At 50.8% G+C, this 26,172-nt stretch overlaps 2 protein-coding genes and 1 pseudogene across 5 annotated transcripts; 1 reads left to right on the top strand and 2 right to left on the bottom strand.

Annotated features, from left to right (window-relative positions):
* Nucleotides 1-3,435: 3,435 nt before the first annotated feature.
* Nucleotides 3,436-10,790, bottom strand: LOC129540900 (hypoxanthine-guanine phosphoribosyltransferase pseudogene; annotated as a pseudogene). Its single transcript, XR_016037170.1, has 2 exons — nt 10,656-10,790; nt 3,436-4,674 (listed from the first exon to the last, which is right to left on the bottom strand). The product of XR_016037170.1 is annotated as a hypoxanthine-guanine phosphoribosyltransferase pseudogene (transcript).
* A 79-nt stretch (nt 10,791-10,869) lies between these two features.
* Nucleotides 10,870-14,365, top strand: C4H1orf210 (chromosome 4 C1orf210 homolog). 3 transcript variants are annotated; one of them, XM_088835203.1, is made up of 4 exons: nt 10,870-10,995; nt 12,213-12,289; nt 13,210-13,326; nt 13,466-14,365. In XM_088835203.1, exons 3-4 carry the CDS (start codon nt 13,308-13,310, stop codon nt 13,786-13,788), a joined length of 342 nt encoding a protein of 113 aa, XP_088691329.1. In that variant the 5' UTR covers nt 10,870-10,995; nt 12,213-12,289; nt 13,210-13,307; the 3' UTR covers nt 13,789-14,365. The 3 variants fall into 3 exon arrangements, with proteins under 3 accessions (XP_088691329.1, XP_088691330.1, XP_088691331.1); XM_088835204.1 differs by lacking the exon at nt 12,213-12,289 and having other exon boundaries at nt 10,937-10,995; XM_088835205.1 differs by lacking the exons at nt 10,870-10,995; nt 12,213-12,289 and adding an exon at nt 11,859-12,197.
* A 9,455-nt stretch (nt 14,366-23,820) lies between these two features.
* TMEM125 (transmembrane protein 125) lies at nt 23,821-25,658 on the bottom strand. The gene is made up of 2 exons (XM_055403162.2): nt 25,523-25,658; nt 23,821-25,278 (listed from the first exon to the last, which is right to left on the bottom strand). The coding sequence occupies exon 2, from the start codon at nt 25,171-25,173 to the stop codon at nt 24,478-24,480; it is 696 nt and encodes a 231-aa protein (XP_055259137.2). The 5' UTR covers nt 25,174-25,278; nt 25,523-25,658; the 3' UTR covers nt 23,821-24,477.
* Nucleotides 25,659-26,172: the final 514 nt, after the last annotated feature.

Below are 26,172 nucleotides of genomic sequence, written 5' to 3'. Positions count from 1 at the left end.
TAAATCATTCTTCATGTTGATCAGTAAAGAAAAAAAAAGAAAGTAATTCTTGTAAGTTTTTTTTTTTAGGTAAATAATTGGTAATGATGGTAATTTCACTAAGCTTCTGCAGCAACTAAAGCCATACTGTTAATTCAAAACCAGTTTTGCTATTCTTCCAGGAAATAACTTTAGTGAGCGGAAGTTTGTCAGCAAATGCTTTTGGGACAGGCTGGGGCTAGGTTCCTGAAGTTAGCAAGTGAGGGAGCGTGTGTGTTTGCCCTCTGGGCTGAAAAGATGTGCCAGGTGTTCGTGACAAGCTGTGATGAGGACTGTAGATTACTTGGAATCCATTGTGTTATTTTCCTTGTTGGAAAAAAGAAACCTTCTGAAAACAAGCCCTTATTTAAAGGAAGCCCCAGTTAATCCAACAAGGCTTGAATGAAGTCCCTTTTATACAAACTGCCTGACAAAGGCCATTTGGCCCTGAGGAACCCTGGGAGAACAGAAGCTGGAATCAACATCCCATACAGGGTTCAGATAGTTCAAAGCTCAGGACCTTCTTAAAGCATATCTGACCTTGGTTAGAACAAAATTTATCTAGAACTGCAAGCAGAGGTCTTATGTAGAACAGCAACAAACCTCCATTAGGGTGACAGATGGTTATTGAACATTTACAAGTGCCAGGAAAATACACTGACACCTCCCCATTAGCTCCTTACCTCTTGAATCAGCTTTAATTATAATTATCCCCATTTAACAGGTGAAGAAACTGAGGCTTCCTAAGAGTGTCACATGGTTTAGCTCAGCTCTCACTCCAGACAATTTGATCTAGAACCAGAGAGCTTAACTCTGGACCAGGTCTGCTAAATGGTCTCATCCAGATGGCAAGCAGGGTAAAAGTAAGTCTCTGCTAGCATTTACAGGGAGGTGGCTACCATCTGCATGATCATCTCCAAAGTCTTAAAAATGATTTTAAGAAGTCAACCCTTATGTACTCAGAAGGGCCTCCTAGGTGGCGCTAGTGGTAAAGAACCTGACTGCACCGCAGGAGACACAAGAGATGCAGGTTCGATCCTGGGTCAGGAAGATCCTCTGGAGGAAGGCATGGCAACCCACTCCAGTATTGTTGCCTGGAGAATCCCATGGACAGAGCAGCCTGGCAGGCTACAGTCCATAGGGTCGCAAAGAGTCGGACACAATTGAAACGGCTTGGCACTCATGCACGCGTGTACTCAGAAAGCATTAGAGGTTTTTATTCCAGAAAAATAATTTGTCTTCTCTGTGCTGTGGGTGTGTCACGACTGAGTAGGGGCCCTTTAAAAGGCAAGCGTGACCGGTAGAGCTGGGCAGGCATGAATTTTCAGGGCACCTTGCCTTTAAGGTACACCAGGTCCTTACTTCATCTCAGGTCACTCTGAAATCCTAGAACCACTGGCTTGGGACACAAATGACTCATTGTCCTTGGCTTCAAACAACAGCAAGGCTACTTAGAATACAAAGCACATTTCATGGGAGAAAGCTGCCACCACCCGCCACAGTCACACTTTCCCTCAGGATCCACAGCCTGGCTGAAGCATGGGGATGGCTTCCTGGCTGTTCAATCTCACTTCGAATGTTATTTGAGAATAAGGAGTAGTGGCGACACAGCCCATTCATTCACCATGTCACAGGTGACATGCTTTTTTAAACCCTTTTCCCCTGAAGGCATGTTGGTGCTCCATCCTTGCCCCCACCCTGAGGAAGGGACGCTTGTTCTGGGGGTGGGTGTGAGTGCAACAGCAGGCAGGAGTGGGCTTCATGCCATCGTGGGTAGAGTTGCCTTTCCCCAGGCATGAGTGGTGTCGACCACCAGAGGATTTCCACTTGGGAATGCCCCAATACTCCTGGGGGCTCAGATGGGACCAACTCTCTTCCTTTCCAGCCCCCAGGAGAAAGTGGGGATATGGAAAGATGACTATTCCTATTGCGAGGCGCCCGCGGAGGTGGGGCTGCGAGGTGCAGCCTGTGGGGCCACTCTGTCCAGCTGTCCTGTCACCTCTGGCCACTTGCCTGGGTGTGACATCCCTCAGGAGAGGGAATGGCCATCCTCTGGCAGGTCTGCTGAGTTTTATTCTTCCCAATCCAGTTACTTGAGAGGTAGCTGATCACAGGGGAACCCAGACTGCTGCTTCATTGTTCTGGACACCTGTGGTGTCTAATTATAAATCCAGCCTGGCAAGATGGAGCTGGCGGCTTGGGAAGAAGCTGTCCTGTGAACCTGGATGTTGGCTGTGGCAACCATCTGACGCAATTACACTGGAGTTTCATGGTGGTGTAGTTGTGACAGAGGAGGTTCAGTAAGCTCTTGCTCTGGGCTTTGCGAACACCATGGCCCCAGACAGGCTGGTCTGCCTTGAGGAAGTGGGGAAAGCCAAGAAGCTGTGATCTCCGAGTGTTGCTGGGATGCACCACTGGGGACACATCCTTCTACCTTACTTCACTGATGACCAGGTCAGAGAGCTCAGTCCCTGCTGGGACCACATCAGGGATGCTCTGAATGCTGGGGCATGTCCAGCAAGTCAGCCCTGGCTGAGCAGGAATGGGGAGGAGCCAGGCTCCAGGGAAGATGGGGATTGAATGAAGAAGGAAGGGTGCAGGGTGGGGCCGCCACCCCATCTGCGATGCTGGGTGTGACTGGAAGCAGGAAATGGGCAGTCGCCCTCCAGAGGCTTACAAAGAAGAAGAGGTCCTCTGCCTAGTCAAAGGCGGTACCTGTTTCTAATAGAATAGAGGTTCCTACACACTCTGTGTTAATACCAGTCCTTCACCCCAAGAAAGCAAGTGAGCTCCCCCAATTCTGACCATTCAGTCTTTTGACAAGTTTTTATTGAGCACTTCCTAACTGTCAGGCCTGGGAGCATATTTGTGACTGGGTGTGCATGTGCATTTTCTTGCTTTCATCATCCTCATCATCTTTTTATTTTTTAAAGAGACAGCTTTTATAGTTTAAGGATTTTTATATTGAAGAATTAAAAAATGGTAGGTTTTTGGAACTTATTGATTTGTATTTAAAAGGAACTATTGGTTGTTAATCGGCTATACCCCAATGCAAAATAAAAAGTTTAAAGTTTGGAAAAAAAATAAAAGGAACTGTTGACAAAGATTCACTGGAAATAATCTGAACAAGTGGGAAAATACAGTTAGTACCACTGAAACCTACTGAAATAATTCCAGGATGTATGGTTTATTGGACACAATGATGCCTCTCAGTGCTGTCACTGGCCTGAAACTGACTGCTTTTCACTTTTCTAAACACACAGTGGTACGATGGACAATGTTCTATCGCTTCTGTTCTTTCCCGAATATGTAAAAGTTAAAATACCAATTCAAAAACTAATAAATTCTTTTCTTTAAATGTTTCTTACAGATATAACTTCAATATTTTCATTCAATAGTGGTACAGTTTAAGAGATTTTTTATTCATGAGTCAAACAACAATTTACCCAAAGGGAAATGATAGTTTACAGGTTCATAGTGCAAATAAAGAGTTCAGGAACGCAGTAACTAATATTTCTAAAATACAAAATAGATAAAATTCTTAGAAGATACATGCAATAATAAACTCTACCAGCATCTGGTCACAGAACTAGAACATTTGATAATTTTACTGGTGATATCAATGGGACACTAGCTGTTTCCAAATTCAACTTGAACTCTCATCTTAGGCTTTGTATTTTGCTTTTCCAGTTTCACTAATGACACAAACATGATTCAAATCCCTGAAGTGTTCATTGTAGTCAAGGGCATATCCCACAACAAACTTGTCCGGAATTTCAAATCCAACAAAGTCCGGTCTATAGCCAACACTTCGAGGGGTCCTTTTCACAAGCAAGCTGGCAACCTTGACCATCTTTGGATTATGCCGCTTGACCAGGGAAAGCAAGGCTTGCATCGTTTTGCCAGTGTCAATGATATCTTCAACAATCAAGACATTCTTTCCAGTCAAAGTTGAGAGATCATCTCCACCAATCACTTTTATGTCGCCTGTGGACTGGTCATTACAGTAGCTCTTCAGTCTGATAAAATCTACAGTCATAGGAATGGACCTGTCACTATTTCTGTTCAGTACTTTGATGTAATCCAGTAGGTCTGCAAAGAACTTATAGCCCCCCTTCAACACACAGAGGGCCACGATGTGATGGCCTCCCATCGCCTGCATCACATCTCGAGCAAGCCGTTCGGTTCTGTCCAAAATTAGTCCATGAGGGATAAACACCTTTTCCAAATCCTCTGCATAATGATTAGGTATACAAAATAAATCCAGGTCATAACCTGGTTCATCATCACTAATCACGACGCTGGAGCTGCAGGTCGCCATAATAGAGCTGGTTGGTGTGCAGGCTGACAGCAGTCTAGACTTTCATCGGTTTCTTAAAGGGGATGAAACTATTCCCAGGCTAAGAGTCCTGGGACTGCCACAGAGAGGAGCTGGGTGTGGGCTGGGGACCAGGACACCAGGCTCTTTCACCTGCTCAGCATCCTTTCCCGGTTCTTCTAATAGCAGCACTTTGAGTCTTCTTTGGAAAATATAAGTCAATCCTTGAAAAGCAGTGGTCACTGACTGTCACCCCCGGTGACTATGAGGAATTGAACACCTTGATGTTAAGTGTTACTCACAGGAGTAGCTGGGATGTATCTGGAAATGTGTTGGACCTAGAGGCAAAAGACCTAGGTTCAATCCTGCCTCTGCCATTTACTCATTGAACTGTAGCACAAAATCATTTGACATCTGATTCAGGAGTTAATATGCCACAAGCAATAGTGAAACCACCAACAGTCTGTAGATCCTACCTCAGGACCACTCCACGGTTCGCGTCCTAGGACTTGTCCGGATCAAGAACGGCATCCCCTGGGTAAGCTCCACTTCTACATGCTGTCATCTGCCCACTACTTTCTGTTTTTTCACCTGACTACTCCAGCCAGTAATCACTGCTAACATCTATCAATTCTGCCACTTTTTCAGAGTCCCCCCCCACCCCCTCAACTCTGTCCACACTTCCCTCTGTACCTGGCCCTGCTTCAGGCCTTGTCTACAGCTCAGTCCCCTTCATCAGACTTGCCCGGCGTGTCTCCCAACCCTGATTAGGTTGCAGGTTCCATCTTGTTTCCCACTTGCACTTGGAGGGGCTAGAAAACAAAACATACTGATCTCACTATGAATTCATCAGGACCCCTCAAGGGGGTCCTGATGCTGCCTGGCAAGCCTGCCACATGCAGTTCTTTCTCCAAAGCCCCAGGATGATAAACTCAAGTCTTCTCTCCTCAAATCTCAGCACCCCTTCCCCACTCTCAGCTGAGGACACTGCTTCTTATTTCTCTGGAAAAGCAGAAGCCATGGGAAGAAAATTCCCTGACTCCCATCACTCACCTGACACTCCACCTTCCTTCGTTTCTGCCCAAGGCCAGCCCTTCAGCTGCCGCTCAACTCCCACACCCCTTGATTCTAGAAGGACATCCCCCCCCCCACCCCACCTACTGTCTCTTCTCTCTTCCTCTGCATCATCACTTTCCTCCCTCTCCTGGATTATTCTGACCAGCATACACACATGGTCTAAAAGCTCCTAGCCGTGGAAAAAGTCTTGAAAAAAATCCTTCCACACCTGCTTCCATGTCTGCCCCATTTCTCTGCTCCTTTTATAGAAAATTCCTTGAAGGAGTTGTCCCTACCTCCTCTGCTCCCATGCCCAGGCATGGATCCAGTTGGGCATTTTCCCCTGACTTGTCCCCAGTGCGTCCACACGGCCAAGTTCAATGTCAGTTTTCAGTTCACATTCATCTTAGTGGACCTATCCTCAGCATTTGATGTGCTGGTCAAGTTCTTGCCTTTGAAACACTTTCTTCTCTGACCTCCAGGACACCTCTGTCCCATCATGCTGGCCACTCCCCAGTCCCTTTGCCTGCTTTGCCTCTGCTCCTTCACCTCTGCTCCCTGAAGGCTCCAGGGCTCAGCCCTCAGCCCTCTTTTCTCTCTGCACTTCTCTATGGGGTCTCACCTAGATGACCAGCTTAAAAAAAAAAAGTCTGCTTTTTGCTGGTTCCCCAATTTATATTTCTAGCCCCTACCTTCTGCTGCCTTTAGGGTAGTTTATCTACTGCCTACTTAGTATGTTACTTGGATGAATCATGGGCATCTCACAAGTCACATGTCCAAAACTGAGGTCCAGATTGCCCTCCCAAATCTGTCCCCTTCAGAGTCTCCCCACAACTACATCCTTCTAGTTGCTCAGGTCAACGGTTTGGAACTATCCTTGCTCCCTTTCTTTTTCTCAACTCCCATATCCAATCAGCAAATTGTGTTGGCTTCACCCTCAAAATACATCCAGAATCTAGCACTTTTCTCCATTTCTACCTAGTTACCCTAATGCCACATTCCCTTCTCCTGGGTGATAGCCATGGCTCTCTAACCGGCCTCCTTACCTCTGCCTTGGCCTCCTCTCATCCATTCTTCACATGGAAGCCGAAGAAGGTCAGTCCCTGGGTCCCCAACTCTGATCATCAATGGCTCCCCATCTCACAGAGGGAAGGACCTGGCACAGCATCACAGCTTCTCCAATCTCCCCTGACTTAATGGACTCCATTAACCCACCTTCTATCCATTTCTTGAACAAGCCAGTCCTGCTTTTGCTCTGTCCTGGCTGTTCCCTTTTTCTGGAATGTTCTTCCCCCAGATATAGGCATGACTGCTGTCTCTCTCTTATACAGATCTCAGCTCGGACACCTCCCCTGCAGTCAACCTCCTTTTTCTGACCATCTAATATAAAATAGGAGTCCCTTCCACAGCTCCATCACGCGAAGCTATTTTACTTTCTTCACAGCACTAACCATTTTCTGAAATGATCATATTCACGTCTTTACTTGTGTGTTGTCTATCTTCACCACCAGAATGAAAGCTGCATGGCGGCAGGGACTCTCTCCAGTAGCTAGCACAGAGCCAACCACACAGCAGCCAGGGCCGCCACGGAAGGTTGTAAAGGTTGTTCCCTGTACTAAAGCTTCTGGCTGAGAGGTTGGTAGGTGCTAATATCCAGCCGGCTCTCGGCTCTCCATGCTGTGGGGGCATTTAGCAGGTTGCCTTCTGCTATTTTACAATGCTTGCCTATGGGCTCTCTGTGGATCTGTGGTGGGCATTTAGGAAATAGTCATTGAATAAATGGCTGACTGAAAGATGGGCAGACTTTTACTTGTTTTCTTCTGTGGGACTTCATGGAAATTACCTTCTTATGGCCTCATTTTATTCATCTGTTAAGAGGGTAATTAACATCAATTTCATAGTACAGTTAGGAGGATTAAATAAAGCAGTTCATTAAAAAGCTGGCACAAATATGATTACACTTGTAGGACATATCCAGGATAGGCAGCTCCATAGAGACAGAGAAGATTAGAGGTTGCTGGAAGCTAGGGATAGGGAAATGAAGTGTGATTATTTAACAAGCAGGGGGAATTCTCTTGGTGTGATGAAAAGGTTTTAGAACTATACTGCGTGATTGTTGCCCAACATTCTGGATGTACTAAAAGCCACTGAACTGTGTGCTGAAATGGATGAATAGAGTGATTTTTGTTGTGTTGTTATGTGAACTAAGTTATGCTATGTGAATACCTCAATGAAAACAACAACATCAAAACCATATGTACCACATGCTGGCACAGTGTCCAGCATATGGTAGGTGTTCAATGAATATCTTTTGAATCCTGTGAAATTTCCCTGCTTCAAAATCAACCAAAACTTCTAAACCTTCCTTGGATCTTCACTGCCTCATCCAAGATAATATTCACTTTCCTCTCATTTGTTTATTTCAGAGGGACTTATTGTTGTCATTTTAGATATTAGGGATTTGAAGGGGAACAAGACAGACACAGACCCTATCCTCAGAGTTTATAGACTCACAGGGGACTCTGCCAAGTAAAGAGAAAATCACAACACTGTGTGGTCAGGGCCATGAGGGAGAAGGGCCAGGGTCTTCTAGGGGCAGAGTGGGGAGGAGGGACCTAGGCTAGGGTACATCTAGATCAAGAGGGCCTCACCTAGGACCTGCATGATGGGAGGCCTGGGAGGAACAGTCAGCCAGGTGGGAGGTGGATATGTTGGGGAGAGGATGAAGGTTGGAGGAAAGCAGGGGTCCCAGGAACAGCACATGCAAAGCCAGGAGATGAGCTTGGTGACTTCTAGGAATGGAAAACAGTTTGGTGACTTCTAGGAATGGAAAACAGTTTGGCACGAAACTGCAGCAGAGAACATGAGGTGTGGGTGGGAGAGTGAGGAATGGGCCACTGGCAGTAGGAGTTCAAACTCCGTGCCAAGATCTTCAAAGTCCTGCATGAACTGGCCATCCGCTTCCCAGTCGCAGTTCTAATCGTGCCCCATTCGCAAACCCAGGCCGCAGCCCTTGCTCCCTCTCTGCCCTGTGGGTCCCTGTGAACTGCTATGCCTGTATGACTTAGCTCATGGAACACTTCCTCCCTTAGTTATTTACTGAAACCTGCCCTGTGTCAGGTGTTGGGAACCTCAGTTCAGTTCAGTTCAGTTCAGTCGCTCAGTCATGTCCGACTCTTTGCGACCCCATGAATCACAGCATGCCAGGCCTCCCTGTCCATCACCAACTCCCGGAGTTCACTCAAACTCATGTCCACAGAGTCGGTGATGCCATCCAGCCATCTCATTCTCTGTCATCCCCGTCTCCTCCCACCCCCAATTCTTCCTAGCATCAGACTCTTTTCCAGTGAGTGAACTCGATGCATGAGGTGGCCAAAGTATTGCAGTTTAAGCTTCAGCATCAGTCCTTCCAATGAACACCCAGGATTGATCTCCTTTAGAATGGACTGGTTGGATCTCCTTGCAGTCCAAGGGACTCTCAAGAGTCTTCTCCAACACCACGGTTCAAAAGCATCAATTCTTTGGCAATCAGCTTTCTTCACAGTCCAACTCTCACATCCATACATGACCACAGGAAAAACCATAGCCTTGACTAGACGGACCTTTGTTGGCAAAGTAATGTCTCTGCTTTTTAATATGCTATCTAGGTTGGTCATAACATTCCTTCCAAGGAGTAAGCGTCTTTTAATTTCATGGCTGCAATCAGCATCTGCAGTGATTTTGGAGCCCCAAAAAATAAAGTCTGACACTGTTTCCACTATTTGTGAGGGGGCATTTGAGGGCAGACACACTGAAATCATAATCCCATAAAACTAGTTGATCTGATCATATGGACCACAGCCCTGTCTAATTCAATGAAACTAAGCCATGGCGTGTGGGGCCACCCAAGATGGATGGGTCATGGTGGAGAGGTCTGACAGAATGTGGTCCCCTGGAGAAGGGAATGGCAAACCACTTCAGTATACTTGCCTTGAGAACCCCATGAACAGTATCAAAAGGCAAAATGATAGGATACTGAATGAGGAATTCCCCAGGTCGGTAGGTGCCCAGCATGCTACTGGAGATCAGTGGAGAAATAACTCCAGAAAGAATGAAGGGATGGAGCCAAAGCGAAACAAATACCCAGTTGTGGATGTGACCGGTGATAGAAGCAAGGTCCGGTGCTGTAAAGAGCAATACTGCATAGGAACCTGGAATGTTAGGTCCATGAATCAAGGCAAATTGGAAGTAGTCAAACAGGAGATGACAAGAGTGAACATCGACATTCTAGGAATCAGTGAACTAAAATGGACTGGAATGGGTGAATTTAACTCAGATGACCGTTATGTCTACTACTGTGGGCAGGAATCGCTTAGAAGAAATGGAGTAGCCATCATGGTCAACAAAAGAGTCCGAAATGCAGTTGGGAACCTGCTGCTGCTGCTGCCAAGTCACTTCAGTCGTGTCCGACTCTGTGTGACCCCATAGACGGAAGCCCACCAGGCTCCCCCATCCCTGGGATTCTCTAGGCAAGAACACTGGAGTGGGTTGCCATTTCCTTCTCCAATATGTGAAAGTGCAAAGTGAAAGTGAAGTCGCTCAGTCGTGTCTGACTGTCAAACTTGTTTCCACCCTGGGAGAGCTCCCCAAGTTGGGGAGGGAGCAGAGGAAGAAATGATTACAAAATAACAACGGAAATGCTCTGATAGGCGGAGCTCTGGGCATAGAGGAGGCGGGGCCTGTCAAGGTGGGGGCGGGGCTTGCTAGGGTAGACTGGGGACTCAGGGAAGGTGACTCCCTGAGGGTCTGAAAGGTCAAGGAGGCACACTAAGCTTGGGGAGCCTACCTTTGTGGGGGTCACAGAACCCTTGAGATCCAGATAGAGGCTTGTACCCTCTGTCTAGGTAAACACACACAAAAAGGGTAACCCCCAAGGGCACATCACATTCCCAAAAGGCCTCTAAACTCACTGTCCATCGACTTCCACATCCGCCTACACACACACACACACACACACACACACACACACACGCGCGCGCGCGCGCGCGCGCGCGCGCGCTTACGTCCACTTTTGCAGGCAGTTTTGATTGTGCTTGGTCCCTCTGGCTTTGCCTGCCATAATCAACATGAATTAGCCATATTTGTGCATATGTTCCCTCCCTCTTGAACAACTCATTTCAACTGAACAAAACCTTTTTTCTTGAGCCCACCCCTCTTCCCTTTGGTTCTGGCTCACCACCTTCACAGGCCTGCAGAGCACCCTCGTCAACTCTGGACTTTGTACCTGTCACCGGAAATTCACTTGTTTATCAGGGCCGCCAGGTTGAGCAGCCGCCCGCTGAAGACTGTCCAGTCTCTGGATCCCAGCTGCACCAACCCCCACCCGCTCAGCACTGGGGGTGGGGGTGAGACCTGTGCCTGAAGGTTCTCCGCAAAAGCTTGGGAAGGTGTAGAATTAGTCCTCCCTGTTGGCGGCGCTGCCTTCGGCTCTCACCCGCTCCTCCCGCCCCGCCTGCCCGCAGCGTCCCCAGGTGAGTCATGCGGCCGCTCGGGCCTGCCCACCTGGCCCGGTCCTGCCGGCTGTAACCGGAAGCTCCTCTGCGGACTGGGCACAGTTCCTACAGGTGGGGAGCAAATGGGAAGGCATTGGGGGGCCTGGGCGGGGAAGTCACAGATCCCTGAAGGCTCCTGGAAGCAGGAAAGCAGCTACAAATTGGGGTGGAGTGTGTGTTTGTTGGTGGAAGAAATGTGACCAGAAGGGGTGGGGTGATAGCCTGAGGTGGGGTGTGTGTGTGTGTGTGTGTGTGTTTGTGTGTATCCCTGGGGACAGGGCAGGAAGGAAAGGAATAGGAGTAAAATCTTAGAAACATCAGGTTGAATTTAACTCATTTCAGTTTTTTTTTTATTTTTAATTGGAGGCGAATTCCTCTACAGTGTGTTGGTTTCTGCCATAATCAACATGAATTAGCCATATTTGTGCATATGTTCCCTCCCTCTTGAACAACTCATTTCAACTGAACAAAACCTTTTTTTTTGAGAACCCAAGGCTTAGTAAGGGGCCCAGACAGGCACACAGTGGACGTTTGCTGGTGATTGGACGAGTGAGTGATTTACTTCTCCTTTCTGAGGACTCCCCCACTCCACTCATCTCACAAACATGCACTGAACCATTGACTGCCAGGCTGTCTCTCTGCCTACGGCAGGGTGCACATTTGTCAGCCTAATCCCTGCCTAGGAAGCTGCACATTTAGTAACTGGCGGATTCTGACTGGTGGCCGAGTGGGCAGGGCAGTGAAGGGGGTGATGAGGGTGGTCTTGGGACAACCTCACAGGCAAGTATGGTCTGATTTGGCCTTGAGGGATGAGGGACTCGAAAAACTGAGGAGGGAGTGGCTGAGAAACAAGAGTGCAAGGCAGAACGTGTGTGTGTGTGTGTGTGTGTGTGTGTGTGGTGCAGGACTTTTAAGCTGGAGGGTTTTGTGTGTGTGTGTGTGTGTGTGGTGCAGGACTTTTAAGCTGGAGGGTAGTGTGTGTGTGTGTGTGGTGCAGGACTTTTAAGCTGGAGGGTAATGGGGTCAGATTTGGTCCATAAGCTCATCACTCTGTGGATGAGAGGTGAGGAGAGATCTCAGTTAGGAGGTTATTGCAAGAGTTGAGGAACAGGATGAAGGTGGCTTGAACTGGGGCAGAGGAGGGGTGTCAGCATTCTAGGGCTACTGAGAGGAAGAACTCATGGGGCCTGGTGACCGTGTGGCGGTGTTGAGGAGGGAAGGCATCATTAAGGTATCGATATTAAAGAAGATGGCCGAGCACTCCCCTAAACCAGGTACTTCTGTTCTAGGTGCTTTTCTGCCTGGACACTCCTCCCAGGTCCTCTTCTGATTCAGATCCCTCCAGCCCCAGCTCTTTGCCCTCCAGGTACTTCTCTAACCCAGATGCTCTTCCCCTAGCTCCTCCCCTAGCTCCTCCCACCCCAGCCATTCCTTTGGCCCAGATGCTCTCTCTCCAGGTATCCTGAGCCTAGATGATCTTGCTCCAGATATTCCCTTACTTCTTACTCCTCTTGCTCCCTTGCCCTTCTTACTCCCTTGCTCTTACTCCTCTAGACCCTTCCCAGCCCTAGAGAGTCTCAGCTAGGTAATTTCCTGATCCAGTTGATTTGCATTTGGCTACTCCCCCAAAACAGCTCCCCACCCCCTAGGGCAGAGGTGAAGGAACAAGGAATGTGCCTGAAGGGCTGAGGGTAGAGGTGGGGGTGGGGACACAGGGCTCCTGACTCTGGAGCAGAGGGCCAGGGCAGTTCTGGCAGTATCTGGGGCCTCCTATCCTGGGTGGGAACCAGCACCATCCTCCATCGTGGTCTCTGCTTTGCCTGTTAGCTTCAAGGAATTGCTGTTGTCCATCCTCTGGAAGGTGAGCCTGCTTCTGGCCCACCTCCCACCCTCAGCTTACCGAGTAGGGGAGCAGCCTGGGCTCTGGGCCCTGGCATCTGAGACCTGGGTTCAAGTCCTAGGACTTTGGCTGAGTTAGTTCACCTTTCTGGGTTGCAGTGTCCACACCTGTAGAGTGGGGATAATGTTTATGCCCACATTACAGGGTGGATCATAAGTTATGCTCAGTAAATTCCATCATTGAGTTATGTTTCCAGCCACTTCCTGGTGTTCCCTTACAAACAGCCCATGTCCATGGCTCAGCTTGTTTTGCTCCTGTGGGTAGCTAGTTATGGCCAGTTGTCCGGTCTCCAGAGTCTGTGCAGTGCCCTCCTGTGGCTGTGAGTGTGGCCTGGAATGTGTGCCCCGTGGCCATCCCTGAACCCCATCTGTGTGTGTATATTCCAGGACTCTGTCCCAGGGCTGCCTGGCATCGCGGGGGGTCTCCTTAGAGCCAGGGCTCTTCTGGCAGAGGCTGAGGCTCACCAGTGTCTTCTGGCCCCTCCATGAGTGAGGCAAACCAAAGTGAGTGACAGTGGGAGGGAGACTGAGGAGGGGGTTGGGTTCCCCGTAGATTGTGGGGAGGACCTTGCGCTCATGTCTCTCAGTTTCCCCTGGGAGCCGATGGTGGGCCCCATCCATAACACTACCCCTTTCTCTGCAGCCATTGCGGGGCCCTCCGAGGTCCCCACGACATCTACCGTGTCCGCTGGACTGGGCAGCGGGATCCGGGCATGGCCTGTCCTGGTAGGGGTCATCCTGGGGGCTGTGTTCCTCTCTCTCCTCATCGCGCTTGCTGCCAAATGCCATCTCTGCCGCAAACACCGTGCCAGCTACCAGCACCGCCCACTGCCTGAAACAGGGAAGGGAGGTCGGCCCGAGGTGGGTGAAGATGAGGATGATGACGGCTTCATTGAGGACAATTACATTCAGCCTGGGGTTGGTGGCCTGGGGACAGAGGCAAGCAGGGACCACTTCTCCTTTTGAGTCTTCATCTTTGGGCTACCCCACTCCCCATCCCTATGCTTGACAGCTTAAGGAGAGCAGATATTTCATGGGAACCACAAGCCTCAGGGACTCTGTAGTTAGGGCTTACAGGCTGACCAGGGGTGGAGCAATCCTCCCTCCCTCAGCTCTAGTCACCAAAGTGATCATGACCCTCTTTTGCTCAATAACTCTCAATGGCTCCCTCCTGTTCTCAGAATAAAGCTTACCAAGGGCCTGACTTTGAAATCATGACTTTGTTAGCCTTTGGTTTACCTTCTTGACTGTCCCTTCTTTACTTCCTGCTTAGCTAATTATTTGTTATTCCTCCCCCTCCTGCCATGCTGTTTCTCCCTGGACCTTTGCTCACACTCCTCTTTTGCATCAATTCCTTTCTCTTCTTCCAAGTCCTCTCTGACAGTGATGAAAATCCCCGGCCAGTAGACTCCAGGTGGCCTGCCTACCTGCCAGCATTTCAGATGTGACCTGATGATAACATCTTAGCAGAGGAAATTCAATGTGCCAAATGTCTTACTGAGATTTTTTTCTTATCAATAAAGTGCTAGTCTAAATAGTTCTATTATGTTTTTCACAGATATTAATACATCTGTTTTCATTTTAAATAAAAATAAAATCTCTCATTTTTTATTTTCCTGAACTGATGCGTGACATAAAAATGTCACTTGTCACTCAAAGCTATGACAGTGCTCAGACATCCCCTCTTTTGGACACCTGAGGGCTGCTGCCTCCCGTAACACCTGTGAGTTTCCCTAGTGGTCTCTTACCATGTTTAATTTTCATCTTTGGTACAGTTTGCACTTACCCTTACTAGGCCATACTGTGTATTCTCTGAGGCCACAGTCTGCACCTCATTCTGTGTACTCAGAGTCTTGTACATAGCAGATACTCAATAAATATTTATTGACTTTGTTGAATTATCATGGGCCTAGGGGTGAGTGGTGGAGAAGGAAATGGCAGCCCACTCCAGTGTTCTTGCCTGGAGAATCCCAGAGACGGCGGAGCCTGGTGGGCTACCATCTATGGGGTCGCACAGAGTCAGACACGACTGAAGTGACTTAGCAGCAGTAGCAGGGGTGAGTGGATGAGAGATGATGGAGTGGAGTTGACTGTGGAACCTTGATGGAGAGGAGAAAGACAGGGTCATGATTGCTAGTGGGAAGTTTGGGGAAAGGGAGACAATTTCAAGATAGCAGAGGTTTGAGTTAAGCTTCTTTTGGTTGCAAGCAATGGAAAGGAGTTTGAGGGGTGAATTAAAGGGGGATAGCTAACTCAGGAGGGCAGGAAGCAGGTGATCCCAGCTGCCTGAGGTCGGGCATGGGACCTCTAGTGCTCTGTCATTTATGGGTACTTAGGAGGTTCCATGCCTGGGACTCCCAAAATCTTGATTCTGGGTTTCAAGTCCTCAGTTGATAGAGTCTGATTGGCCCAGCTTGTGTCAAGTATCTACTACTGGTCTGATTACCTCCAACCAGTGGGGGCAGGCTCCTGTAGTCCTCTTGTGATTTGAGAAGCCTACCTGTTTGTTCCAGTTCAGCCCCAGCCAAACAGGGGGAAGCTGGGAACCAGGCAGCTGCCCAGATGTGTCCACCACATGCAGTGTTAGCCTTTGAGGAAAGAGCCAGCGGAGAAAGAAGGTGAGGGCTGACTAATGTGTGGGGTGCTCGAGGAAAAGGTCAGAGGTCAAGGATGGCTGCGGTGTAGGGCTGAGGGTACCCATGCCAGGGATGAAGCTGAAGAGGGGATGCTGTGCAGGGATGGATGGAAGGGGAAAGACCAAGATGTGACTTAAGTGTGGCACAGGGAACAGAGATCCCAGGGATGTGATAGAACGGGGGTGAGGTGGGGAGATGGTTGGCAGGACTTTTGGCCGCTGGACATGGGGAGTAGGGAGTCAGTGAAGCCGCCCTGGTTTCTGACTTGACTGGCTGGGCGCTTAAGGAAGAGCAGGTTTTCGGGGACTGAGGATTCAATGCCGGATGTGGGATTTCCAAGGGGTAGATGCCAGGGGCAGCTGCATTCAGAGTGAAGTCTGGTTAGTCTGTAGATGTGGGCTTGGGAATCCTTGACAGTAGGGTCTCCGAGCCCCTCAGGAGTGAATCAGCTCACCAGGGCTGGGGTGGGATAGAGGCGGCACTGAGGACAGAGCAGGGAAACACTGACAGCTGAGGGTTTGTCTGCGGAGGAGGAGGAGACAGGAGAGACTGGGGATGAGCCAGGGAGGAGGGGGGCCAACCTTATTCATTGTTCCTCAGCCCCCAGACCCTCGGAGGCTGGGGAAGGCCCTGTGTGGGAGACAGCAGCACAGGCTGCCCCAGCCTGAGACCCTGGAGAGGATGCTGAGTAGCCTCCGGGGGAGGAGCCGGTTGGTCTCTCCTCTGCCCCTCATACGTTCCCCAGGACCCACCCTGAGGGGCTGCCCTGGCTTGCACTTCTGGGCCAGGAAGCAGCTCAGCTTCTCAGGGCCTTGACTGAACCTCTGAGAAATGTGGGCAGAGCTGAGCGCCCAATCCCAGATTAGAAGTTTGGAGAAGGAAATGGCAGCTGGAGAAGGAAATGGCAACCCATTCCAATATTGTTACCTGGAGCACCCCATGGACAGAGGAGCCTGGCTGCTACAGTCCATGGGGCCACAAAGAGTTGGACACGACTGAAGTGACCTAACACACACATTTCTGAGCCTGGCACCAAGATGGGTTGGTAAGGGAGGCTTCCCCTCAGAACCTGTTGTTCAGTTCAGTTCAGTTGCTCAGTCATGTCCGACTCTTTGTAACCCCATGGACTGCAGCACAACAGGCCTCCCTGTCCATCACCAACTCCTGGAGTTTACTCAAATTCATGTCCATGGAGTCGGTGATGCCATCCAGCCATCTCATCCTCTGTCGTCCCTTCTCCTCTTGCCTTCAATCTTTCCCAGCATCAGGGTCTTTTCAAATGAGTCAGCTCTTCGCGTCAGGTGGCTAAAGTGTTGGAGTTTCAGCTTCAGCATCAGTCCTTCCAATGAACACCCAGGATTGATCTCCTCTAGAATGGACTGGTTGGATCTCCTTTCAGTCCAAGGGACTCTCAAGAGTCTTCTCCAGCACCACAGTTCAAAAGCATCAATTCTTTGGCCCTCAGCTTTCTTTATAGTCCAACTCTCATATCCATAAATGACCAATGGAAAAACCATAAACTACTGCACAATTGCACTCATCTCACACGCTAGTAAAGTCATGCTCAAAAGTCTCCAAGCCAGGCTTCAACAGCATGTGAACCGTGAACTTCCAGATGTTCAAGCTGGATTTAGAAAAGGCAGAGATCAAATTGCCAACATCTGTTGGATCATCGAAAAAGCAAGAGAATTCTAGAACCTGCTGTGGGTGGTGGGAAATCTGGACCTAGAGAGCGGCCCTGCTGGATTTCCCGGAGGGATGGTTCCCAGCGCGCTCGCCTGCCTGACCCCAGGCACGAAGAGGAAACACCACTCAGGTCCACAGGTTCAAGGGCACGGGGATGTGGGAACTGCTGGGAGGCCTGGGACTCAGCCAGGCTTCTCTCTGGTCTGCCCTCTGTGGCTTCAGACCCCGATCCCAGCCACCTCAGCCCCTTGCATGTAACCTGTCCTCATCCCTCAGTAGCTGTCACTACCTTCTCTCCCCTGGGAGCCCCAACCCAGACCTGACTGCAAAGCATAGCCCAACTTCTTGGCAGCCTCATCCTTCTGTCCCCAGAGCAAGGCCACAACCCTTGTCCTTGTGTGGAGGCCAAAAACAGGGGTCACACAAGCCAGGGATGTGAAGTTGAAGAAGGCTGGCAGAGCAACAAACTGAGCTGAAAGTACAGATGTGAAAGTGTGAGTCACTCAGGTGTGTCGGACTCTGCCACCCCAGGTTTGTAGCCCGTCAGGCTTCTCTGTCCATGGAATTCTCCAGGCAAGAATACTGGAGTGGATTGCCATTCCCTTCTCCAGGGGATCTTCCTAACCCAGGGACTGAACCCCGGTCTCCTATATCGCAGGCAGATTCTTTGCCATCTGAGCCACCAGGAAGACCTGGATTCAAATCCCAGCTCTGCCATTTACCTGCTGTGTGACCTTGGGGAAGTTACTTACCCCCTCAGTGCTCCAACTTCTTCTCAGTAAAATAAGGACAGTAGCACTTGCCTCACATGGTTTTAGAAGGCTTAAATGAGTGACATGTGTAAAGTAGAACAGAGCAAGCATCTGCAAGTGTTAGCCGTATCTGTAGGGGCACCACCAGGGCAGTCTCTCCCCACGACAGATCATCAGTCTTAATCCTGAAGCAGGAGCTTGCCATGCCTCCTTCCTCCTCATTTGCTCTAGACTGGGATTTGAACACGTCTGTTTCCCAGGACTCAGGTCAGAAGATCCAGTTCAGAGCAGCAAAAGACTAGAATTAGAAGTTCTGATGCTCTCTCTTGGTAAATGTCACATTGCACTTAAAAATACGTGGGTTGTTTTCAAATACCTTTTGATATTGATTTCTAACATAATTCCACAGTGATAAAGAGAGCAGACTCAGTACGATTTCATTACCTTTAGACCATGAAATATTTGTGACTTGTTTTACATCCCTGGATATATTCCAGTGTCTCTTGGTTTATAGTCTATGGAAACTTGAATAGAATCTATATCCTGCTGTTTTAATTGTGTTGAATTGGTTCACAGTGCTTTTCTTGTCTACTATATCCTTCTACTCTTCTGTCCATTCATTCTATTAATTTTTGAGGGTTTGATATTGAAACTGCAACTAAACATCTTAATTCATATACTTAAAAAATAATTCTAATATATAGTAGAACTATATGTAATTTTGTTCTGTATTTTCTGTTTCCTGTAAATGTGTTATCATACTGTCATAATTAAAAGAGAAGGCAATGGCAAACCACTCCTGTACTCTTGCCTGGAAAGTCCCATGGACGGAGGAGCCTGGTGAGCTGCTGTCTATGGGGTTGCACAGAGTCGGACAAAACATCTGAAGTGACTTACCAGCAGCAGCAGCATAATTAAAAGGAAAAAAAGGGGGGGAAAAGTTCTGATGCTGTAGGATATAATGACAGCAACAATAATAACACTGATGTGTAAGCACTGCCTTAAAACAGCCCTGCTGGAAAGGCAACCCATTTGATAGACTGAGAAGCTGAGGCTCAGACAGGTTAACTATAACTTGCCTGCTTCACTCAGCAATAACACCATTATCTCACCTCTAAGTCATGATCAAACAGACCCAGAGAAAGAATCTCCTGGTAGTTGAATTCACCCCCATCCTTCCTGGGTTGGCACCCCTTGCCCACATGAATGAGGGCCAAGAAGTTCCAGGTTTGGGAGAGCAGGCTGGGAGGGTAGAAGTGGTGTATCCCATCCCTGACTGGGGAAGGGACCAGAGCAGGTTGTTCTCTGCTGAGCCCAGGGCAAGTCCTGGGCAACAGTACAGGAGGCAGACTGGTCAGTGTGCAAACACTGAGCTTGTGTTGGTCCCCTGAGGCCCAGAGGAAGCTCCTCAAGGGGAGCCTGAGGTCTCCTGTGGGGTGTGACTGGGTATGATGGAAGGACCACTGTTAGAACAGATTTGGAGGTTTCTGGAACGTATTCTTCTAGGATCCAGGAGACCCAGAAAGAACATGGCGCAAGTCTCTCTCTCTCTCATCTTGCCTGCTGCCCGTGAGAGCTTCTAAGAGGTCCTGACCACTCTATGCTGTCTTTATCAGCTCCCCTTGTCCCCGACACCTGTTTAGATTACGGGGCCTTTATGGTAACCTCTCTCTTGCTGATACCTGCCCCATCACGTCACCATTGCACACTCCAGGTGACACTCCAACTTGAGGTCTGCATCTTAACTTCTGAATGCTGTTGAAGGATCCTCCCTCTCACCCCTTCACCGCTACCTGCATCGCCCAGTCCATGCTTCTGTTCCTGCCCGTTCTCCAGCTTCCCATGGGCTCTCAAAAGCCTCCATTTTCCAGCCTCCCTCAGGCTCTCAAAGTCTCCATTCTCCAACATTCTCCAGGCTCTCAAAGCCTCCGGCAACCTTGCTGCTTCCTTGTTCATTTTCCCCAAAAATTCTTTAAAATGGCCTCAATCTGCCTGTGATGCAGGAGACCTGGGTTCGATTCCTGGGTTGGGAAGGTCCCCTGGAGAAGGAAATGGCAACCCACTCCAGTGTTCTGGCCTGGAGAATCCTATGGGCAGAGGAGTATGGTAGGCTACAGTCCATGGAGTCACAAAAGTTGGATAAGACTGACTTAGTGACTAAACCACCATCACCACTGCCTCACAGAGAGAATGGGCATTGGTCAGTTTCCTGTTGCAAAACTCACAAACTTACCTGTGTCCACATTCTTCCTTCTCTCCTATCAAAATAGCATTGTGAGCCCAATCATTCCACTGGGGGCTCTGATCCACTCTCCCCAACCTTCCTGCTCAGGGACTTAAAGACCTACTTCTTCTCTATCAATGTGGACCCATCACATCTGTCTGGTCCTAAAGAAGCTCCTCCAGGTAGACAGTCACAAAGACCTGTGAGTCCTACCTTCTGAGCATCCATAGAACTTATCCTGTAAGACTGTCCCAGCAGACACCTCCTTGTCCAAGCCCTGTCATCTGGAGATGGCATCAATCTACCGCTGGAGTCTGGCCTTCCACCCAGCTGATACCATCCTTCCCATGTTATAGTTGGGTGATAGATGATGACTTCCACTCCCTTTGGAACAAGTCCTCTGTCAGCAGAGGCGGAGGCTTTCCCTGCCTCCATTTTTGCCTCTTCCAATGAATTCTAAACTACCATTTCAGCCAGGCCATTGCTTTCCTTACAGACCATCACTGGATTCCTCTTGACCTCAAGAAACTGTTGCTACCTGCGAAGGAGACTCTGAAACCCGGGAGGGCCCAGGGCTCCCCTCAGGGACGCCCTTGCCTCTCGCCCGCTAAGGCTCCCTGTTTCCACTACTAACAATTCTCTGTGGTTCCTCAAAGGGCCAGTTCTCTCTTCTCTGGGCTCTTCTGCTCTTTCTTTTTTCTGGGTTTCTCTTCCCAACCTCCCTAACTTGGCCAGCTGCTTCTCATCCCTCTGGAGCTAGCTGAGATAGCACTTCTGGGGCTGTTTAGTCATTTTTTTCTTACTCTTTTCCTCTTTAGACCAATCTGGGCTTCAGAGGGCAGCCAGGCGAGTCACCAGTCCCATTCTGGTCAGGGTACCACCCTAATTAAAATCTTCCCAGGTTTCTCATTGCTGAAGACAAAATCCAAATTCCTCAGCTTGGCTGACAAGACCATTTGACAGACAGGAGTTAAGAAGGAGCAAGTTCATGGGAGCAAGGTGGAGGCTTCCTGTCCCATGACTCTCATTTTCTTATGATAAGGGAGGCCAAGTTGTCTGCAGAAAGCAGTGTTGGGGGCTGTGAGGGGAGTGATGCTGGGGTGTGAAGGGAGTGGAGGGAACTTGAGGGCCGTGTGGGAGCAGGAGCTGGCCTGGGAAACAGGGTAACTTGTGAACTGAGTTTCAGACCTGGCTGAGATTGGTGATGGGGAATCACGGCGACACCAGGCTGCCTGGTTCTTCAGATTTCTCTAGTAGCCACTTGCCTTGAGTGTTTATCCACAGAGGGGATTTTTGCTGGGAGGGAGGGACCAAAGGTCAGGCTGCTAAGTTGCTGAGGAGTTTGTCAAGGAGTGGGTGAGAGGATGAGCCACAGAATCTTACCCAGATGGAATAAGAAGACAGAATGGACTGCTTTAAGAGAGAGGGAGAGAGCAGAGGTGGTCAGTGGAGACCTGGTTGTGATGGAGACCAAGATGGGGTTAGTGAGATGCTTTGAGCCCACAAGCAGGAAGTGGGAGGTTGTGGGGTCGGCTTTAGTGAATGAGTAAGCATTAGCATTTTCACCGTTCCTGGGCCTCCACCCAGCTGTTACCGTCCTTCCCATGTCATAGTTGGGTGTACAGATGATGACTTCTACTGCCCTTTGAAATAGGTCCTCTGTGGGCAGGAACCATGCTCCAGCGTCCTTCCCAGGAGAGTCTGACATGGCCTGACCCATGGTAACTGCTCATCCAGACATTTTCATATGTAACTCTTCCTCCTCCCGATTTTCTGTGTTTCTGTTTTCCTTTAGTTTCTTGAAAGAAATCTTGTGAAAAAATCTAATCTCGTCTCAGCTGAAAAAAGCCCAGGATGTAAACCCTGTTTCATAGGATGGAGAGGCATTCGTTGATTCTCTGATGGGCCAGGGGTTGGGTGAGAGTGACAGCTCCCTCTCGGAAGCCCTGGAGGAGTTAAGAGGCAGATGGTGTGGGGCCTCAGGAGGGAAAGATTCAGGGCCAACAGCAGACAGTATAACCTCCACCTTTCCCAGTTCTAGGAGGGTCTCAATGAGCTGTCTTTAGTCCACACATCCATACCCTACTACGTGCTGGACCAGTGTGGGGGGCTAGGAACACATGGATGAGCAGGACACAGACCCTGCCAGAAGGAGATCACCATCTGGTTAAGGGGATAGATTCACAGAGAAAGAACTGCAGGCTGGTGTCTACAATGGAGGGTTTGGCCATAGCAAAGGGGTAATTTGCTAGTGTAGGGGGAGAGGGTCAGGAAAGACTTCCCAAGAACGTGGCTTCCTAGGGCCCAGGGTCTTGAAACGTGCCATGGCAGGAGAAGGGAGCCATGAAGCCTGGGAGAAGGGAGAGAACATGTTGGGGTCATGCTGATGCTGCACCTTGGCTGGTTCTTGGGTGCGTTGAGGGGAGGGAGACCAGTCCTGTCGGGGAGTCCACACATTATCCTGCAAAAGCAGGGGGGACCTTGGCACCTGAGGTCTTTAACCTGGATGCTGGGTGAAGGGTGAGACCGGGAGCTAGTTCATGGTAGAGAGGAGAGGGGCTCACATTTGACTACGTGGAGTCTGAGATGCCCACGGAATTCCTGGTGCTCCTCGACTTGCCTATTCTCTCTGCTCACGTTGCTCCCTGCCACGGCTGGCAACACCCTTCCCCTCGTCCATCAGCCCAGCGTTTTCTCCAGGAAACTGCCTTGATCTTGGCAGCTGAAAACAATTTTCCTGTCAGAGCCTCTGCAGCTCCACATTTAACACCTCTTAGGCAACATGTCTGGAGAAGGCAGTGGCGCCCCACTCCAGTACTCTTGCCTGGAAAATCCCATGGACGGAGGAGCCTGGTGGGCTGCAGTCCGTGGGGTCGCTAAGGGTCGGACACGACTGAGCGACTTCACTTTCACTCTTCACTTTCATGCATTGGAGAAGGAAATGGCAACCCACTCCAGTGTTCTCGCCTGGAGAATCCCAGGGACGGGGGAGACTGGTGGGCTGCCGTCTATGGGGTCGCACAGAGCTGGACATGACTGAAGTGACTTAGCAGCCGCAGCAGCAGCATGTCTGCCCGGCTTCCCCGCCACTCCTGGTTTCCTCAGTGGGGTATCCCACGGTCTTCACCTTGTGAAGCAGGAAGTGATGAAACAACAACTCATGCAACGAGTGTCCCTGCACCCACAGAGGGAGAACCCTTTCAGGGCTGACCTAAAGCAGGAAGAGACTCTTATGCCCCAGCGGGCATCTAACACTCCTCCCATGCCTGGGAACCCAGAGGCAGGCCAGCTGGTGCTGCGATCACACAGACCAGGATGTTCTGGTTTCAGAGGGGGGTTGGGAGCTACAGCCTCTGGAGAAACCAGCTGATAAAACCTAAATACTCAGGCCTCATGTGGAACCAGCACCTAAGCAGATGAGGACTCATCAGCTTCCCCACCCCTCCCCACCGCCTTCTCCCTCGGACCAGAGGCCCGCCACCTTCCTGAGGGTGAGTATCCCCTCACCCGTCCCCTCTCGAGCTTCCTAGCACCTATGAGGAGAAGCCACAAGCCTGGCTAAGGACACCTTCAAGTTACCTCTGTAAGCCTGAGAGAGGCACTAAGTGCTCCTGTTGGGAGGGAGGCTGGGGGGAGGGGATGGACAGGGCCAGGGGAAGGGATAGTCTCTAAGGGAGATGCTTAAAGACAAAACTAGTAATAGCAGCCACCACTTTTATTGCACACCTGCCATGTGCCTGGCCCTTCCACACATCATCTCATTTGATCCTAACAATCTATGACCATGACCGTTTCTCTTAAGAGACTGGGGCTCAGCGGGGTTAAGCCACTTGCCCAAGGCCCTCGGCTGGGGAGTGGAAGGGGGATACTGTTACTCAGGCCTGTCATGCCAGAGCCTGTGTTCTGTCCACTTTGCCACCAGTCAGTTTCCTCAATGAAGAGGGCTCCCTTTGTAGTCTCTGGGGGTGGGCAGCAGCCTCTCCTGGGGAAACAGATGGGTGTTACAGGCAGAGCTGGCTCTCAGAGGTGTTAGGAACAGGGGTCAAGAATCTTCAGGGATCCCAGACGCTTCTCTGCCGAGAGGCTCGGGACACCAACAGGCAGACCGTGACAGCTCCATGAACTCCAAGGAGAAGCAGGACTCTCCTTGTGATGTGATGTGTGGGTGCATGCCGGCGCCTCGTCACAGGTCAGTCACACAGTCCCTCAGGGGGCTGGGCAGTCCTGGGGACACACGTGCTGTCACTATCCGCTCGATACGCGTGTGCACACATGCTTGCGCACACACTCGCTCACGCTCGGGCACAGTTCTGTGGAGGCTGAGGGCAGGTCAGGGGAAGGAGGGCCCCGGGCTCGGTCAGATGAGGCTGGCGATGCTGGACGTGGTCTCCTGACGCTGACCGGCAGACAGCTGTCCTGAGATGCTGAAGACGCTGCCGTTGCCACTGTGGTCACTGCGGGTGGGGGGAGCGGCCGTGCGGGCTGGGGGGCAGTGTCCGCTCACGGCCACCTGATAGAGCAGCAGGCCCAGCAGCAAGAGTGCACCAGAGGCAGCCAGGGTGATGCCCACGGACAGCATGGCGGCCAGCGGCCGGGCCGGGGCAGGGGCAGCAGCCAGCCCGGCCAGCGTCAGGCCGGTGACCAGCAGCACCAGGCCGCTGAGCAGCACCACCAGGGCGTCCGCACCTCCTCCGCTGCGCAGCAGGGCCACGTGGTGGGGCTGGCGGATGCAGTTCATATCCTGCACGGCCGAGCTCATCAGCTGCTTAACCAGGACCAGCAGGGCCAGCAGGCAGAGCGCCGTGCCCACTGCCAGGCGCCACTCCCCCGAGCGGCTGCTGGTGGAGGACAGCAGGGCCACGCCGCCCGCCCCACAGCCCGCCACGAGGCCCACGGCCACGGCGAAGCAGAGCGCCGAGCGCCGCGGCTGCTGGGACCACCACAGCTCCACCTGCTCGGCCAGCACATCCGGGGGCAGCCCCCGGCCCCGCGGGGCCTGAGCCTCTCCTTCAGACATGGCTGATCTGGCACGAGTGAGGGTGGAGGGCAGCATCAGGGGCAGAGCTGCAGGTCACGGCCTGGATCCCCCACCGCCTGCGTGGCAGCTAGAGGCCCAGAGTCCCATTCCGCGCATGGTCCAGGGTCTGGTCACCATCACCTGCCAGGGAAGAATCACACATGCTATCTCTCCAGCCTGCCTGCCCCTCATGGTCTCTCCTGGGAGCCCTGGGGATGCTCCCGTGTCCCCTGGGAATCCTCCCGTGTCCCCTGCAATCCCCCCTGGCCACCCAAGTCCCTCCCTGGCACTTTCCCTTGGGAATGCCTCTCCAGAGACCCCAGGTAGGCTACCTCCACCCAAGGCACCCCCAGCCCTGTGGGGAACCCCCTGCCCAACCCCTGACCTCTCTGGCTCTCGCTGTCTCAGTTGCCTGGCGCATTCCGGCTGGCTGATGGGGCTGGTGTCACGGTGGACGACGGGACTGGATGAAGACGCGCAGATAAAGCCTCATTCAGGATCTGACTCACATGGTCTCAGCTGTCACCGCTGGCTCCTGGGGGAAGGGTTATGGGGAGGGAGGGGGCTTATGATTTAACCCTTCTGGAACCAGCAGCCCGACCCTGCATCTTCTCTCTTTGGGGTGCGACTTCTTCTTTGTGAGTCAGGATCTGACTCCTAACACCCTCCTTCCCCAGAGGTTCCATCCAATCTCAGAGCCACAGCAACTGGTTCCCGAATCCCTCTCTCTGCCAAACCCAGATCTCCCTCCCAAGCTCCAGACCTGTAAGGTGGAAGTCACTTTGACGTCCCATAGGCACCTCTGACACAAGAGGTCCCAACCCAAGCTCATCATCTCACCCTGAACCTGCTCCTCCTTTGCGCTTCTCCCTTGGGCACGTCCTGGGGACGCCACCTCTGAACATTTTTCCATCTCATCCCTGCCCTCATGCCCCTGCTCCTGCACTTCAACTTCTGTCCCCCCACAACTCCCTCACTGCTCTTCCAGCCTCCCCCACGCCTCTCCTCTCACCGCCCCCCCATGCCACAATTTCC

This window comes from Moschus berezovskii, chromosome 4 (genome assembly GCF_049115385.1).
Source record: "Moschus berezovskii isolate FMDL1 chromosome 4, NW_MosBer_1.0, whole genome shotgun sequence".
NCBI lineage: Eukaryota > Metazoa > Chordata > Mammalia > Artiodactyla > Moschidae > Moschus > Moschus berezovskii.
The sequence above is the reverse complement of the archived record's forward strand: the minus strand, read 5'-3'. Positions and strand labels throughout refer to the sequence as shown.

Coding starts and splice junctions, on each gene's coding strand:
- TMEM125 (XM_055403162.2), bottom strand. CDS start 25,173: ATGCTGCCCTCCACCCTCACTCGTGCCAGATCAGCCATGTCTGAAGGA.